The following is an 18308-nucleotide window of genomic DNA, read 5'->3' on the forward strand; positions in this document are numbered from 1 at the left end:
GGACTGATATTTTGTTTTTTGTTGGGGGTATTACATTGCCTATTATTATTATTATTATTATTATTATTATTATTATTATTATTATTATTATTGTCAAGAACATCCTTTAAAAAGGGTATGTAACTGTAAACACAGAATTACAACAGGCAGGAAATGCAAAACAAGCAGTTTCAAGGGACTAAAAACAGTAAAAATAATGGCATCTAACTTATCTCTGTCATCTCCCTCTCTCTATTGCATCCCTATCTTATTTCCTATTGGTTGGCTTTGTTGTTTACACAAATCATGTGGAGCTTGTTCAATCCCACCCATACTTTGGTACAAGACAATACATATACCATTTCCACTGGATCTCCTTCCCGCAAGACAAGAAACTGTACACAGATACAGCTATATAATAATATATGGCCTTTCTCATGCTGGAGCCAATTAGCCCCTCTTCTCAAAAATATCTCTCCCCTTTCTGAGTTGTGAAAGGAACAGAGAAGGAGAGAGTGAAAGCCAGCTTTTTGACAGATCTTCTGTTTAGCTCATTCCTGCTGCCATGGCTGAGCCAAAGAAGTACATTTCAAAAGAAGAGCTTCACAAGCACAATAAGCATGGGGATCTATGGATCTCGATACAGGGCAAGATCTATAATGTAACTGACTGGTCCATGGTCCACCCTGGAGGTGAGCATCCATTGCTTCTACTCGCTGGCCAAGATGCTACAGACGCCTTCGTTGCTTATCATCCTGGTACTGTTTGGAAGTATCTCGACAAATTCTTTACTGGGTATCATCTTAAAGACTACTCTGTTTCTGAGGTATCGAAAGATTATCGAAAATTGGTTGCTGAGTTCTCAAAAATGGGTCTTTTTGAAAAGAAAGGGCATATTACGTTTATTTCTCTATGCTTCATGGCAGTGCTGTTTGCTTTGAGTGTTTATGGGATTTTATACTCCAATAGCACATGGGTGCATCTGTTTTGTGGTGGTTTAATAGGGTTTTTGTGGATACAGAGTGGGTGGATTGGACATGATTCTGGGCATTATCAGGTCATGACAAGCCCTGAATTCAATCGTGCTGTGCAGATCTTAACTGGCAATTGCCTTGCAGGGATCAGTATTGGGTGGTGGAAATGGAACCACAACGCCCATCACATTGCTTGTAACAGTCTTGATTTCGATCCAGATCTGCAGCACATGCCTTTCTTCGCGGTATCTTCGAAATTTTTCAGTTCAATTATGTCTTATTTTTATGAAAGAAAGATGAATTTCGATTCCGTTGCTAGGTTCTTGGTTAGTTATCAGCATTGGACTTTTTATCCTGTTATGTGTTTTGCCAGGATTAATTTGTTTGCACAGTCTTTCTTGCTCTTGTTATCTAAGAGAAGGGTTGTCAATAGGGGTCAAGAGATTTTGGGAGTACTTGTGTTTTGGATTTGGTATCCTTTACTTGTTTCTTGCTTGCCCAATTGGGGAGAGAGAGTGATGTTTGTTCTTGCCAGTTTCATAGTCACTTCTATTCAGCATGTTCAGTTCTGTTTGAATCATTTCTCATCCAATGTTTATGTTGGTCCACCTAATGGGAATGATTGGTTTGAGGAGCAAACAAAGGGCACTCTCAATATAAATTGCTCTTCCTGGATGGATTGGTTTCATGGTGGATTGCAGTTTCAGATTGAGCACCATCTGTTCCCCCGTTTGCCTCGATGCCATCTTAGAAAAATCTCACCGTTTGTTAAGGAGCTATGCAAGAAGCATAATTTGCCTTATGATAGTGCATCATTCTGGAATGCTAATCTCATGACAATTCGGACTCTTAGGGCTGCAGCCTTGCAGGCTAGGGATCTTGCAAATCCAGTTCCAAAGAATTTAGTTTGGGAAGCTGTTAATACTCATGGATGAGATGGGGATCCTGTGAAGCTTTCCGAGGTTGCTGCAGCACCTCAGTTATTTATGCCTATTCAACATCCTGCCGTGATTTAGGTGTTTATAACTTGATTTGATTGATGTCTGAGGGAGGTTATCTTTGATTTCAGTGGAAGAATAATTATCTGTTACTTCTTGGAGGCTTCAATTTTTATTTTATTCATAAGTTGGTTCATGTAGTTTTTGGATTAGTTTAAAGATCGTTCATCATTCATGCTGGTTACCGACAGGCTGATGTAGTTCTCTCCCCTTGTTTGCGCTCAAGTATGCAAAGGGATTTAGCGGAATGTGTACTAGCATATTTCCATTTACTGCTTTCTTTTGATAGTTCAGTGTTGGGCTTTGGATTTCCTTATGTGTTGCTTGTTTTGGATTTGATTTTTATCTCAAAGCCAATGTAAAAGTAAGCTTTGAAGATGAGCCATTCTTTCTTGGCTGATGAAATTTCCTTTCTAACTTAATATTCTCATTTCCTGCTTTATTATGCAATTGATTTTTCCTTTCACTACAATATACAATTGATGTTTTTACAGTAATAGGGCGTGGAATGGTCCTTTTAAATTCTGAAACCATTTTGTGTTAGCCTGTAATTTATCCCTCCAGCAACTATGCGAAAGACTATTATGAAACATGTTCTCAGTCAACTTTTTCATTGAAATTCAGCATCACAAAACCAGGCTGTTTAGTTTACAGATTAGCAGCAGGACTCTGCATTGCTGTAATTTTAATTTGCATAATGAAGATTATATCAGCTTTAGAAAGGATTAGAATTTCTCATCTAGTGGTCCTGTCATAATTTTTTAGCCAAAGATGTGAATGTGTGTTGCTGCTGTAGTACAGAGTGGAGCCCTCTCCACTCTTTTCCTTTTCAACATATGGATGGATGTCATGTTGAATCACATGCTTTGTTCTGTCGATGATATGATGGTGTTTTTTTTTTTTTCGATAAGTTAACTAATATGGAGCACTGAAATTCAGAGGACCCAGAAACGCACAGTTGTGTGAATGGTAGTGTGACCGCCTGCTACTGTTTTCCATTGGACACTTGCTTCTCTCTAGATTTGAAACAGCTGTGTTTGAAAAGCTCTGAGATGGCTTTTGGAATCATTCTCAACTCTTGAGAAATTTCTTTTTTTTTTTATTATTATTATTTTTAAAAGAAATGGTAAAACAAGGAATCTCCAGCCTCCAGGAGCGATTCCAAGGTTTTGTTGATGGATTCTTCTGGACTTGCAAGCCCATGATTAAGAATTTCACGGGGTGGCATTCCTTGCATTGTCCTTGTCAAGTTCTGTAAATTGGAAATTGCATGGCATAGCGTAGCCCACCTATGGAGGTGGGTTGTGTCCTTTTCTTAAAGGAAAGCCACTGATCCGGAAGAGCGATAAAAAGGAAACTTCGCTGGTCCAGTTCATCTTCTCAAAGCCGTTTCTGGATAATATAAATATACATATGAATCTACACACGGTGAAGGGCCGGTTTAAACCGTGAACTGGGTTGGGCTTAGATCAAGTCAATAGTTTTGGTTTGTAAACCGGTTCAGAATTGGGGTATATAGGAGCCGGATCCAGTCCTCCTTAAACTTGAACCAGAATCGGCCCGATTCACAATTTTTTTTTTTAAATATTAAATCCTTGTAATTTTTTTATTATAATCGAGTTAAATTGTGAAATAAATTAGAATCGAACCAAAATCATATGAAACCATTTCATACTGAAACTAGTTCAAACCATAAGGCTGATTGAACCGATAATTCTAACCTGAAACCATACAAGAACAGGCCGATGTCTAGGTCTAGATGAATCGGGAAAATATGGCTATGTCCATAGATAATCTTAAACAGAAAATTTCCTTCTGGTGTCATATTGAAATGATTATTATAGTGAACAAATTATATTAATTAAAATGTTCACATTGCATCTAAAATTAATTCCTAATGTGCTAATAAAATAAGAAAATTATGTAACCCATCAATGTTGAGATCAATTACGATAATAAAAGAATAAGATTGATTCTGACCTTTTTCTAAGATGTAAAGAATTTTTTGAGATCTGAATCATTTAATTTTATTTAAAATTTGAAATTCCGTGGAGAAATGGCTGAAATTGTGATTAATTAGGTTAGATCATTAGGATTACAACTCAATTTAGGGATTAAAAAATCTGACCTGGCATTGGAAAATCAAATTAGAAAATTAAAGATTAAGAGAATCACTACAGGAAACTTAACACAAAGAAGCTTGCGAATCCATCTCCAATTTTGAAATCCGCAACCACAAGCCAAATCAAGACCATGAACCAAGGCCTGTAGTTCTCCCTGCATGGAACTGCATATTTCCAATCTAACAAACTCTTATTTTTCTTAATTAAATTAGCCTTATCAATTATCAAGAAATTAAACCATTTCAATGCCACATTTGTAATTTTTTTTTTCCCTGCATGTCTAGACTGTAAAACAAAGAGAATATCGTATAGATTAACTTGGGTAACATTTCCATACTTAAATAAATTTGTATAGAGCACATGATAATAAATTTTTAGATTTATAAATTTTAAATTCTAAATTTTAAATGAAATATTTGAAATCTAAATTTTAAATTTAAATCCAAACGAAATGCAACCTTAAACCCTAAAAAAATCAAAATTTCCCATTTTTCAAACAAATTAAACCATAAAAGATGATAAATTCTTAATTTAAAAAAAAATAACGGTACAAAAACACGTCGCTGCCCCATTAATCCCATAATCATCCCATGTAACCGTACGGTTTAACTTCTAGGTTCCCTGTTTTTATGCTCTCAGTCCTGGTTTCTCTCCATACACCGCCGAAATATTCTATCTAATATATGGGCAAAAACGCCGATAAATTATCATGACCGCCAGTGCTTCTGCTGGATCTCAGGCTTGTGCTGCATGTAAATACTTACGTAAAAGATGTGCAGCCGATTGTCCTCTCGCTCCCCATTTTCCTTCCAATCACTCCTCTGATTTTCTTAATGCCCACAAACTGTTTGGCGTAAGCAACATCTTGAAAACTCTTAAGAAACTGCATACTTTCGATGAGAAGAAGAACGCCGTCAAGTCTATGATCTATCAAGCTAATGCTCGTGCTAGGGACCCCGCTGGTGGTTGTTACCGAATTATCACTCGTTTGGAAGACCAAATTGAAATTTATCAGCTCCAGCTTAGCCGTGCTCGCCAGCTGATTGCATTTTATCAGCGACTAGCTTCTTATCGTTTGCAGGTCTCGCCATTGAATATGTATGGCATTACAACTTCGACGCTTCAGTCTATTTTGTGTGGTCAACAACAACAGGAAGAATCCAGCTTTGTTAACGAGAATTACCAGACGGATGGCACTATTGTAAAGATTGACATGGAGAAATTAGCACCATCCTGTTTGGATGGAAATGATAGTCAACCAGCATCATCTGGTAAGCCACTGTTTGCAATGGATAGAAGTGAAGACATTAAACCTTTACTTGGTGAGTTCGATGTGGGAGGTTACATTGTTGGACAATGCAGGTTCGTATTCTTTGTTTGTAGTTGTTTTTCAAATAATTGATAGAAGATAAATTTAAATTAAATTATGCTAATACTAACGTTGAAAATTTGAAAATCCCATAAAAAAGTAAGTTTGCATAACTGTGTTTTTGTGTGTTGTGCCAAGAAAATGAAGTGAATTTTTATGTCTTGTAAAGCATGATTATTTTGTTTAAAATGCTATGGCATATGCTGTGTATTATGATATTCCCTGAATTTTCTCGAGGTTGAGATATTCATTCATTACAAGCAAATGCAATCATTACTATATAAAATTTGAAAAAAAAAAATAAAGTTACAATGATATTATCGAAGTTATAATTATTTTAAATTAAAAAAAAAAGAAATTACTTTTTGTTTCACCTTTTCCAGTTTCTACTGTCGTTCTTATACCCTCCTTATCATTATGGTTTTTAATGAATATATTGCATAGTCATTGTAAATTACCCTAAAAGAAGGATCTCAATTTTTTAGATTACTGTAGAGAAAATAGCTTTGGGGACTGTTACCTAGTGTTCCCTGTGAAACCCCATGGTTTCTTAATCAAGTTATTACTTGGCTATAAAATTGACACGGATAGAGTTGAGTGAGGTAATCATATGCACAGTAGGGGGTAATATTCTAATTGTTATTTATTTTCTGGTTGCATTATCCAATAAAAAATGATGCTACAATAAACATTATGACTTTATAATGCAAGTATTTCAGTTTAATAACTATGTGACCAGCAATGTTCATTGAGCCAAGACTGATTATTCTGTAACCATTTTTTATGTTTTAGCCTCAAAATGCTTCACTGGCTTTTAGCTTATAAGCATAAGTACTCATATTGTCTAGCAAGTTATTTGTGTTGAGGTAACTTGTTATGGAGCTTTCATAACGTATGCCATCAGTGTTACTTTGAATAGGCAAAATTGAATTATCAAATCTTCAGGAATTAGGAAAGTATTAATTTGAGATTTCCACTGTTGGAAAAGAGGATGACTGACCTCTAACAAATATGAGTATTCTTTTATTCTTATTTGCTTTCATGGATATTGCCAATTATGTTTTCTTTGCAGTGACAAGTTGATAATTAAAGAAGAACACAAACCAATCCATCATGGGCAGGCGCACAATCTAAAGGATATTTCGTATTTTAGTTTCAAGAATGGTAAAGAGACATAGATAATAGTGAAAAATTTTGAAATAGCACTGTAACAATCTTGTTTGCTGTGTAGATTAGAAAAGAGAAATGGGCATACAGGGGAAATCCTGTTTGCAACATATAATAGGTTTATATTACACGGTTTTCTGTTAAAACATTCTGTTTTGTTGTTTCTGAACATCTGCCTTTTAGCTATGTTATTGTAGCTTACAAACATGTTGGAAGAAAATTCTGCATGTCTGAATCCTGATTCACCTACATCCTGCAAGAAATTCACGTGAGATTTGAAAGTTGAGAATTCAAGGGAGGTATACATATAACTGGGAAAATTAACTTTTGTTATCATTTCTTGATTAAGTTGTAGAAAAATTTAAACTCGTCAATCTGACAATAGGAATTTGCATTCTCTTAGTGTAGTACAGAATTTTGAAGCCACCTCTTTTTCATTGACTGTTTTCATAATACCTTCAAAACAGGTTGATGCCTTGTGTTCATCATGCTTTTAGGTTTTAGCCCTTTCCACGTTGCTGCATTATGCTTTTTCAATCACAGGCTGCAGATTATTTTTATTTATTTATTTATTATTATCTTATGAATAGACCTTGAGAATGGAACTGAATTCATCTTTTGAACATGTACATATTCTTCCCTGCTCCTCAAGACACAATTACGGCCCTGTTAGCTTAATATTTATATACAGAACAAGGTAGTTTCCGACTGATGAGCAGTAACAGATGATTGTTTTGATAAAACTAATTGGTTATTTTGTAGATTATTATTGTCAGGATTAGTTATTGGATGATTTGAATTTTGAAAGAATGGTTGGTGAAGAGTGAAGAGGGATTTTGGTAAATATTAGAAATTAAGTTGCATTCAATGGTTGCGGAGTCGTTGATAGAACCATTTATGCTTAATCAATCTCATAGTCCTTGAAAACAAATGCTAACCGTGCCAAGGATTTTAGTGGACCAACCCCTAAACTTATGGGCACTATCCTTGGGTGGCACTGGACCCCAATGCCAGCCCATTTAGATTACCTGTAAGGAAAAACTGGCACCTCTTGACCATATCCTCTTTTTCCAGCACTGCAGTATTAGATTCACAATTCAATTGGCTCAAGTTGTTCTCACGTCAGCTTCTAGTTTTGTCCTATGTTCATGGCCCTGTACAGCTCATTCAGATCTGTGTTCAGAACCAACTACTACAACCCATTTGGTGTTTTGGGCAGTTGATAGTATGTGAATTGCACAAAAAGAACAATAATACAATTCAGATGGGGACAAGTGGCAAGCTTTTTAATTACTGATAATTGGCAATTTATTAGCATCTTAGATCATGAACTAGAAATGATAAAAATATTAAAACCTAAATCCTGTCTCTAGATCACCAAGCAAATAAACATATGAGCCTCGCTATGGCAGGACGTCAGATTTTTCTTGCTGGGTGGTGCTGCAACCTATCTTCTGCCTCTACAACAACTGAACAGCGCCAGTTTTAGATATTCCAAGAACAGTTCTCTACAAGAACCTTAAAAAAAATAATAATAAATAAAGCTTTAGTGGTTGAACATGCAAGAAATTAGAACTAGAAAACAAGAATTTTAATATCAATTAAACAATATTACATGTATACTTACAAATGAAGTTAACCAGCTCTGTTCCATTTTTCAATCAACTGCTACTAATAAAGTTAATGGTGTTTTCTGATACAGAAGGAGATGAATCAGATGAAAGATCATTGAGAATGGAATTTGGGCTGCCAATGCCACCTTGTCTTGCACCCTTAGTCCTAATATCTTCAATCATCCTATGCACCATGCTCATCTTTGGACGGTCTCTGGGCAATGGAGCCAAGCAAAGTAAAGCTACTTGCATAAGAGCCATCATTTCTTCTTCCATCTCCTTGCACCTATACAACTCAAAATCAAACACCTCCCAAGTCCACTCTTCTCGCCAAACTCTCTGAACCCACCTCACTAAACTTTTTTCTCCCTCACAATTTGGCATTTTCCCCGTCAGAATCTCTAGCAAAATCACCCCAAAGCTATAAACATCACATTTCTGAGTGAACTTTCCATTTCCATGCCCGACACTGTTATTGTTGTTAGGCATTAGTTCAGGGGCTTTGTAGGAATTGTTTGATAAAGGAGAGGGTGAGTGCAAGAGTTGGCGGAGGCAAATCTCAGAAATGCAGGCATTGCCAAACTGATCAACTAAGATATTCGAAGATGTGAGGTTCCCATGGAAGAGCTTTGCCTTATTGTATCCATGCAAGAAGGCAAGGCCTTTTGCAGAACCTGAAGCTATTTTTAGCCGTGTGGCCCAGTCCAATGGAGTCCTCCCTGGTCCTCTGTTCCCTATTATCAATTAAAATTCCAAGAAAGACATTAAAACCACTGAGGGTTATATTTTCAGTGATTAATTAAAAATTTTGGGGATGATTTTGAAATACAAACCATGCAAGAGAGATTGTAGGCTTCCATTTGGTAGATAGTCATAGACCAAAAGCATCTCATCCTTGGAATTATAATATGCTCTCAGGCTTGCAATGTTACCATGCCTCAACCCACCTATCACTCTCAGCCATCCAGAAACCTCCCTCTTCCGCCTTCTTTCTTTTACCCTCTTCACCACCAACACATCTCCTCCGTTCATCTCTACCTTGTAAGTGGCCCCAATGGAACCCTTCCCTAACAACTCAGCTGAGGATTTCAACAGATCATCCACGCCATTAAAACTCTTGCACCCTTCAAACACTACCATCTCCTCCCCCTCTCTGCGCCCACCAGCGCCGCCGTAGTAATAGCCTCCAATTTGGGGATGTAACCCATCTTTCCTCTCGATAACTTCTCCATGGTTCCCACTATTTCTTATTCTCCTATAATAACAACAGCACGTTATGGTTGCGATCGCCGCCACAATCGCCGCCGTGTCGATACCCACGATCATAAACACCACCCATTTACTCCTTTTCTTCTCCGTTACAGAACTGCCTGATTGTACAGGCTGGCTCCGCACAGTTTGATTAGAGCATTCGCTCCTCAACGGTTCACCGCATAGATGATCATTACCAGAGAACGAACTAGCGGGGAAACGGGTTAGCCATGCAGGAATTTTGCCGGAGAGATGGTTATTCGATACATTAAATTCTAAAATGGAAGAAGATAATGGGTTAACAAAGTCGATAGTCCCAGCGAAGGAGTTGGCCTCAAGTCGAATTGTCAGCAAGTGCGGTAACCAAGCAAGTTCATCAATCGGAATATCACCAGAAAAGTAATTGTGAGAGAGGTCGAGGCGGTGAAGACGCCGGAGACATGATACCCCAGAAGGGAATTTTCCAGAGAGTCGGTTGAAAGAGAGGTAGAGGTGCTTGAGGCTTGGCCATGAAGAGAGGTTGAGGTTGGAAGAAGAGGAGAGACGGTTGTTCTTGAGGCTAAGGAGTCGGAGCTGAGTTAGTTGAGCGAGTGGGTGAATAGAGGCAGTGAGGTTGAGATTGTCGAGGACGAGTCGGGTAACTCTCTGGGTTCTGGGGTTGCAGGTGACGCCAATCCAGGAGTCCAAGCAAGGGCTGCTGGAGTTAACCCAAGAGGAAAGCACTTGAGAAGGCTGTAATAAGGACTCCTTGAACGATAGCAAAGCAGAGAAATCACTGTTGGAAGACGAAACAGGCCCCGAAACGAACAAGCAGAAGACGGAGAAGAGAAAGAAGCAAGAAATTGAAATTTCCTGAGCCAACATTTTGGGCTGCACTTTCTCGGGAAAGAAAAGACACAAGAAAAGTTGAAAAAGAGGTTGCAGCAGAGTGAAGTGGGAATTAGGCTATAAATAGCCTAGCCGTTGAGAGGAGCCTTGCCAGCATTAAGTTAGGGTAGGCGTGGCTTTAAAACCAAACACAGCGAAAATAGATTTTGTTACCATTGTCAATGCTGATGATGAGGGTTTAAAAGCACGAGTTAACTCGCATAATTTTATGGTGTAAAATTACTAAAATTTATGTAAAATTAAAATTAAAATTAAATAAAATTGAGATAAATTTAAATAGTAAAAAGAAATTAAAAATAATACAATTTTATGAATTTATGGTTTTATATATTTAAAAATTTTATAATTTAAAATATTTCTTTTTAATTCGTTTAAATTATTATCATTTATTTATTTTAATATCATTTCTAGATTTTTTTTACTTTTAAATATAGTAATATAGAAGTATTATTTTTATTACTACCGATTACTATGTATATATTGTAATTTTTATATTATGTTTTGAACAACTTTTATTATATTTCAATTATCATAAATGTGATTTAATTTTTATATATTATTTATCAAATATTTTTATCATTTGTATTTATATATTTTCAGAGTTGAAAACTTAGACTTATACTTTCAAATATGAAATATATGTATACATGTGTGTGTATAATTTTAATTACTCTCATATTGATATCTCACTTAGTGGAAAAATATCTCACTTAAAATTAAAATAATTTGAATATAAAGATTAAAAATATATTAGAAATCTTTTTTTATAACGTCTTTTACTTAAATGTTCATAAAAAATTTTTTATGTATCTATATAAATATGATTATATTTTTTAAAAAAGTATTTTTAAGTAAATAATAAAATCTTACCATTTTACGATTCAATTTTACGATAGGATTTTACAGTTCTTTCATAAATTTTAGATTAGAAAAGTGAGTTGGACAACCATAGGTGAGGCAGGTAAAGGCTAATAGAAAAGCATTGAAATTTTCCACGTTGAAGTCCTTATCAACTTTTTCTAATTCATAATCACCCACACAGCTGCAGATACTGAGAAGACTTTCCCCGAACCAAAACACACGACAAGATAAGATGTCAACACGCTTAACCCAAATTACCCTTTCAATCTCTCTTTAATTTTTTAATAATTTAATGAAAATTAAAAAAAAAAAATCATAAACACACCTTTACTGCAATTGTTCATCAAGTTAAATCACCATCCACTTGATTAGTTTTAAAGATCTCCCAAGTTTACAATATACCTTTACCTTCAGAATCACTACAATCCTATATGTGTCAAATATGATAGTTTCTTCTATTATTTTTATATATGAGCATATGAGATTGACTTGAGTTGGGATAGATTTACAATCAATGTGTGCCTTGTAATATCAAGTCTACTTGTTGAAATGCATGTCTATATGTTTGTATGGTGATCGAATAATATGAGCAATTTTTTAGTAGATGGTGCTATGAAAATGAGGGTTAAGGATATAACATCATATTCTTTTTTTTTTTTTTTTTTTTTTAGAAAATCAAAATAAAACAGAGTATTTCAAAAAAAATTTACTTCTACAAAAGTTTTTGTTTTTAAGACTCTATAACCTTGCACTTGTTCTTTCCTTGCTCTTATTGATGACTTCTCTCAAAGATTCATAATTTTATTATCTCTTTCTTACATGAAATATCTTGACAGCGTATGAACTATTTTTCCTTTTTTATTTAAAAAATAGTTAAAAATATATTTTAATGAACATCAATGAAAATTAATGACGTCAAACAAGATGCTTTTATTTGCTAATAGAGTGCTATCGCAGAATATCATTTTGTGATAAAATAAACATCAAATCTTGAAGTAACAAATGGGTGAAATCATGGGATACTATTTTGTAATTTTTCTATTGTTTTATATTTCATGTCAATTTTTTTTTTTATGTCAGCAGTTTTCTATTTCATATCAGCAATTTTTGATGGAAAAAGATGGAAAATCATATTTTGCTAACAATGTAAAACCTCTGTATAACACTTTGCCACAAAACGAATAATAAACCTTGAAATAAAAAATGAGTGAAATCACAAAATATTTTTTTATAATTTCCCTTCTCAACTTGGTTAGAAGAAAGGGGAAATTACTATTCAGTCTCTATATTTTTATAAAATTAACTATTTAGTCTATTTATTTTAAAAAATATACTATTTATTCTATATATTTTAAAGTTGGTAAACTGTTTAGTGCCTTTATCAATTTTTTCCATTAGTCAATGAATTTTAATACTAGTAAAATTACTATTTAATCTCTATTTTAGTGAAACTAATTAGTTGATATCTATATTTTTAAAAACACATTAATTATTTATTATAATTTGATTTTATTAACTCTTTCGTTCATCCGGTTATTTCTACATCCCAATTGCCCTAACACTCTCCTGCTTATTTCTGTTTCACTCTGCCTTATTTTCTCTCTCTCGTGCCCCTTGCATCCCCATCCTTCTCCTTTTATTCTCTATCTATTTTTTATCTTTTGATATAAAATATTACAACCTGTCAATACAAAAAGATTAATCAATGTCCCTAATTCTCTAATTAATTAAGGTAATAATTTAAAAAAATTATTTTACAATAGAGAAAATATAAAAATAATACTTATAAAATTAAATGAAAACACATCAAAATTTTTATTTTCATTTAAGAATATATTTTTTAAAATATTATGTTTTTAAATGCATAACTAATTAATTAATTTTACTAAAATAAAGAAATTAAATAGTATTATTTTTTAAAATATAAGAATTAACTAATTAATTTTATTAAAATAAAGAGATTAAATAGTAATTTGATAATAAATTAAATAATTTAACAAATATAAAAAAAATTAAATAATATTTTTTCAAAATATATAATTAAATAATTGATTTTATTTAAATATATTATTAAATAATAATTAGAGAGAGAGAGAGAGAGATAGAGAGAGAGAGAGAGAGTGTGTGTGTGTGTGTTTTGGATAGAGGAATGTGATAGCAGGCCCATTACACCTTGGCGAGAATGTATGAGCCTGTGGAAGTTCTAGCCAAATAAAGCCATCCAAAAAAGCCTAGGTTAACCCTTATCACCGACAGGTAAAGGGTTTGTTTAGTATTATTATTGAAATTATTATTAAAAATATTATTTTTTTAAATATATTTATTAAAAAATATTAAAAAATAAATTTAATTAATTTTAATTATAAAAGTATTAAAATAAAAAAATAAATTTTTTAAAATTATTTTTTTTAATAATATTTAAAATAATATTTTTATTTAAAAAAATAATTTCATATTTTAAAATTCAATATCAAATAGAGCTAAAAATCTACCTATTGCAAATTAAAATTACACCATCCACGAGACAAGTGCACCACATTTAACGAAGTCAGAACTGATCCACGGCACAAGAATCTTGTTGATGTGTGCCGCGTGACGGTGGGAGCTCAAATTAAGGCTATGTTTGAGAAAGGTGAAAGGAAAATAAAAGAGAAAAAGAAAATAAAAATAGTAAAATAAGGAATGAAAATAAAAATTATTTTTTTTTTTTGTTATTTGAATCGTGAGACGAAAATATTTAAAAAAAAGTTATTTTATGAATAATAAAATTATAATTTTATTTTTAAATTAAGAAAAAATTATTAAGTATAGAGATATTTTTATAATTTTAAATATTTTTTTTCTACTTTCTCTTTATTTTAAAGAGAAAAAAAATAAAATACTTTTATTTTTTCTTTATTTTATTTTCTACTCAATTTAAATAAAAAAATAAATTTATTTTATCATCACATTTTCTTTTTCCTCTTACTTTTTCCCCCCTCCCCAAACATACTCTAAATCTCCTGAGTTACTAGTTTTAGAGGCAATCATACTCGGACAATGCATTGGCGCTCATTAGAACTGAGCCCTCTCAATCACAGCTCTCGATAACTGTCAAATTCTGACAGAATTTCAACTGCCCGTCTAACAGAACCAAGCAGGCCACGTTTTCGGCCCGGTTTCAGCCCGACGTTAGCCCAATTGTTTGACAAGAACCCCAGCTCCTCGTAATTTCTTTGATCACGTCTAAAATAATTCCATCAACACTTGTCCAATGTTGAAGAACTTGTTGCAGGAAACATAGGCTGCAAGTCAAAGAGAAAGGACGGTGGAGATTTGTGACGTGACAGCGCACTCAAATGAAAGAGAAAGAGAGGTATTTAACTGGGGTGGACCCATGATTTTGGACTAATCCAGTGACGACACCTTGAATCAGTCTAGCATCATTTCCCACTCATGCTCACATATGTTGTGCTACACTCACGTCATACACCTCAACTTCACATCTCCTTGGCCAGCCTAGCGAGAAAAGCACACTCATTAAGCAGAACTTCAACCTCACAACACATTGAGAAATTGACTACGTTTTGGTCTGGAGATACAAACTGTTTATCATCAAGAACTAAAGAATGATCAGAATATTTTATCGCCAAACCAATTATTATAAAATTATTATTTGAATGTATTTATATCTAACTAATCAATTTTTATCTAATAATTGGGTGAAAAGAAACAAAAATATTATGATTATGATTATCCCAAGAATTGCAAAAAATAGAAAAACATGCCAGCAATCCTTATCAAAAATTGAAAATTTCTTGATTTCAACACTCTTCTTCTTCTCCTTCTTCTTCTTCTTGCCTTCACTTAATCTACTAACAAATTATCAGTTTCCTTTTCCAATCCATAATCTCAAAAGTTTACAAGCTCCAAAAAATAATAAAAAAAATACAGTAATTAGTAGATCAGAAAGTAAACTTCCAGATCTTGATTCTCAGATCAACCTCGCATTTGGACGACGTAGTTACGGCCACCGTCGGAGACTTGCCTTTCGGTACAGTCCCTTTAATTCCTTCACACGTAACCCTAATACCCACCTTCTTTGTCTTTAGTCCACCCATCTGTACTTTCGCTTTAGTGTCCAACTGAATCTTCAATGTCACGCCACCGCTCTTCTTTTTCAGATCCGATCTCAATGCGTTCACCGAATCGGTGTCCAGATCATTCGACCCTGAAATCACTACGTTTCGAAAACTAGTCTCGTTCTTCTTGCTCAAGCTGTAGGCAGGTAATGTCCCATTCCCGAGAAACACATCATTCGAGAATGAAGATATAGTGAAGGAGTCATAGAAAAAGGTGAAGTGGGAGTTGGGGTTTTTCGAGATGATGGTGAGATTGAGAAGGGTGGAGAGGTGGGAGGTGGCGGAGTCAGCGGAGGTAGTGAGGTTCAGGCGGTGGATACGAAGAGAAGGGATGGAGAAGGCAGGTCGGTGGGGGTGGTACATGATGTAAAAAGCAGCTCCAGCAATTGCAGCGAGGAGGATAAGAAATAGAAGAATAAGGAGGCTCCAGAAGCAGCAACGGCAGCAAATGCTCCCGCCACTACGGGTACGGCGGCGGCGGTTGTGAGGCTGTGAGCGGTAAGGGAAGCTGGATGTGGGGTTATAGAGATGAGATTTGTTAGCAGGAGCAGTTGGATTGATGGCGGCGGCGGCAGTGGTATTAGCGGCAGTGCCGTTGGCAGCTGGTTTTGAGGAAGGGAAGACTTTATCAGACATTATGGGCAAGAAACTAGGAAAGAAGAGGCAAGACAATAAATCAAGAATTGAAATGCGAAGTGAGTGTTGAGACTGAGGTACGAAATGTAAAGGGGAGGGAAAGACAGAGTGAAGGAGAGGAAAGTTACAGTCCACCGACGAGGAGGAGGAGATGCTTACAGCAGACCAAAGTTTCGGAGGAATTGAAGTTGGAATAGGTGGTCGTGGGTGGCTGTAAATTTCAAACTTTGAGGCCAAGTTTCCATCTTTTCTCCTCCGATCTTAATGGGACATCTTAACACACGTGCGAGTCTTTTAGCTTGAGTTTCGTGCTTCACATGCGATGTGGGGTCCACGATTTTTGGGTTAAGTATTGCTGATGAGATGGTTCTTATCATCTTTGATTCCCAAGCTTTTCCATTATTAAATTTATATTATTAAACCAAATCTCATTAATTTCTAAAGCATAACGTCATCATTTATCAGGGGGACAAAAACCATAGCCTTATAAGGAGAATTTTCAATGGTGAAGGCAAGAATCACAGGTAGAAGAAGAATAAAGAGAAAGAAGAAAGGAGAGTGAAGATGGTGGGTATTGGAAGGCAACTTTTAAATGTGGTAGGTAGGGATGTACCCCCCCACCCCACCCAATGAAAGTAGAAGAGAAAAGCCACCGACGGGGATGAGTCTGTGTTGGCGGTTGTTTCAAAAAGTCCATAGCAATTGCTATGCTGCTTTATTAAGCAAAATTAACCAGTTTACGTAATCAGTCATTAGCTGCAAATAGCTTTAGCTTAGCTTAAATGCCAAGCCAATAATGAGTGCTTTGGTCGTTTTTAGTTTGAAAATTATGTCATCAAAGATTTAATGATGCTATTTATTGTTCTTAGGAGGCCACCGACACTAACATGTAATTTCTTCACCATTCTTGTTCTACTGTTTAACAGGTCCCCAGTTTATCCCAAAAGTTTATACAATAATTTACTCACATTTAATGCACTTGCAAATTTAAAAGTAAATCTATAATTTTCAATTTGATTTTTGAAGTCAACATTTTAAAAAAAGTAATTTTTTAAATATATAGTACATTCATACTTTATATCATATGATTATAACTATATAAAGAAATAAAATATTATTTTTTTTATTATATGAAAAATAATTTATGAATGAAAATATTTTTTGATATTTATTTATAATTAATGATATGTATTTATTTTATATAAATAAAAGTATCATTTAGTGTTTAAACTCTAAAAAATATGAAAAATATTTTTTAAAAACATATTTTTTATAAAATAAATGGAAGGTATAATTTTTATGAGTTTTTTATTTAAAATTATTGACATTTTAAAATCAATTTAAGTTATTAAATTTAAATTTCATTTTTAATAATTTCAAGAACGCACTGTCCTGCCCCATCAACTACCAACTATATTAATCATCACGGAGTAGACAAAATTAGTTGAAATCCTATAATTAAGAAACCCAACCGTTGGGAACAAACCACATTCATCAACTCTCTAACTATCAGGTAATTGTCAGAATTACAATTCTTTTTCAGTTTCAGGACTCACTCGTGCATGTTAAATTTTTGTGGAGCATTGCTCCTAGCAGCCATTATTGTAGCACGCAGAGGATCAAGGTGATGGAGACCCACAAAATTAAAGTTCAGGTCATCCATTGTAGTGGAATGCCAAACTAGACCTCATTTTACAAGAGGTGAAATTTTCTAGTGATGCAAAAGCCTCTTCCATAATGACTAAACTAACCTACCGAAAGGTTCCTGGCGAATGGCCATTAGCGAAGAATCTGTCTGCCACCCACAGGTGTTGTACTACAACTGGTTATATTGACAGGTGGTGTCAGGAGATATAATCCTCTACTTTCTTGTCTTTCTCTTGCCTTCAAATTGCTATGGCAATCTACTCCCTGGACCTTCCATCTGATTTTGCAGATCAATTCATTCAAATATTTGTTAGGATGCGCACATCTATTAGGGCCCCTAGTCCATTCCCCTGTACTAGAGTTCAAGATTTTTGTCACCATCAATGAAAGGGACAAAGCAATGCAGATCCGGTCCACCAATTCAGATGCAGTTCAGACAAGCAAATTCAATGTAGAAAACTTCTACTCAAGAACCTCTTGGATTTACCAGTGACCACATAAGAAAAAGAAGACAAGATTTTGCTTCATTGCAGTGCTCATATATATATATATATATATATATATATATATATAATTAAAAAAAAAAAGGAACTATTTGCTGAGAACAAACGTAAGGTTGACATTTCAGACTAGATTGGATTTCTACAGAGATGAATACATGTGCCTTGCATTTATCTTTAC

The 18308-nt window shown here is 34.5% G+C and overlaps 4 protein-coding genes across 4 annotated transcripts; 2 read left to right on the plus strand and 2 right to left on the minus strand.

Annotated features, from left to right (window-relative positions):
- The first annotated feature begins 311 nt into the window (after positions 1 to 311).
- Positions 312 to 2329, plus strand: LOC110633287 (acyl-lipid (9-3)-desaturase). The gene has a single exon (XM_021781806.2). It carries the CDS (start codon positions 545 to 547, stop codon positions 1886 to 1888), a length of 1344 nt encoding a protein of 447 aa, XP_021637498.2. The 5' UTR covers positions 312 to 544; the 3' UTR covers positions 1889 to 2329.
- A 2320-nt stretch (positions 2330 to 4649) lies between these two features.
- LOC110633316 (LOB domain-containing protein 11) lies at positions 4650 to 6891 on the plus strand. Its single transcript, XM_021781865.2, has 2 exons — positions 4650 to 5436; positions 6516 to 6891. The coding sequence occupies exons 1-2, from the start codon at positions 4784 to 4786 to the stop codon at positions 6619 to 6621; spliced, it is 759 nt and encodes a 252-aa protein (XP_021637557.2). The 5' UTR covers positions 4650 to 4783; the 3' UTR covers positions 6622 to 6891.
- Positions 6892 to 7875: 984 nt separating this feature from the next.
- LOC110633321 (probable leucine-rich repeat receptor-like protein kinase At1g68400) lies at positions 7876 to 10458 on the minus strand. The gene is made up of 3 exons (XM_021781873.2): positions 9057 to 10458; positions 8238 to 8957; positions 7876 to 8128 (listed from the first exon to the last, which is right to left on the minus strand). Exons 1-2 carry the CDS (start codon positions 10336 to 10338, stop codon positions 8272 to 8274), a joined length of 1968 nt encoding a protein of 655 aa, XP_021637565.2. The 5' UTR covers positions 10339 to 10458; the 3' UTR covers positions 7876 to 8128; positions 8238 to 8271.
- Positions 10459 to 14977: 4519 nt separating this feature from the next.
- On the minus strand, positions 14978 to 16259 carry LOC110633326 (NDR1/HIN1-like protein 2). The gene has a single exon (XM_021781887.2). The coding sequence runs from the start codon at positions 15978 to 15980 to the stop codon at positions 15168 to 15170; it is 813 nt and encodes a 270-aa protein (XP_021637579.1). The 5' UTR covers positions 15981 to 16259; the 3' UTR covers positions 14978 to 15167.
- Between the last annotated feature and the right edge of the window lie 2049 nt (positions 16260 to 18308).

The sequence above is a fragment of the Hevea brasiliensis genome, chromosome 11, assembly GCF_030052815.1.
Source record: "Hevea brasiliensis isolate MT/VB/25A 57/8 chromosome 11, ASM3005281v1, whole genome shotgun sequence".
Classification (NCBI taxonomy): domain Eukaryota; kingdom Viridiplantae; phylum Streptophyta; class Magnoliopsida; order Malpighiales; family Euphorbiaceae; genus Hevea; species Hevea brasiliensis.

What these genes read in the sequence shown, in the direction of transcription:
- LOC110633326 (XM_021781887.2), bottom strand. Translation starts at nt 15,980, where the DNA reads ATGTCTGATAAAGTCTTCCCTTCCTCAAAACCAGCTGCCAACGGCACT.
- LOC110633316 (XM_021781865.2), top strand. Translation starts at nt 4,784, where the DNA reads ATGACCGCCAGTGCTTCTGCTGGATCTCAGGCTTGTGCTGCATGTAAA. An exon ending in TACATTGTTGGACAATGCAG is followed by an intron (nt 5,437 to 6,515) that starts GTTCGTATTCTT and finishes TTTTCTTTGCAG; the next exon opens with TGACAAGTTGATAATTAAAG.
- LOC110633321 (XM_021781873.2), bottom strand. Translation starts at nt 10,338, where the DNA reads ATGTTGGCTCAGGAAATTTCAATTTCTTGCTTCTTTCTCTTCTCCGTC. An exon ending in CCTACAATCTCTCTTGCATG is followed by an intron (nt 8,958 to 9,056) that starts GTTTGTATTTCA and finishes AATTGATAATAG; the next exon opens with GGAACAGAGGACCAGGGAGG.
- LOC110633287 (XM_021781806.2), top strand. Translation starts at nt 545, where the DNA reads ATGGCTGAGCCAAAGAAGTACATTTCAAAAGAAGAGCTTCACAAGCAC.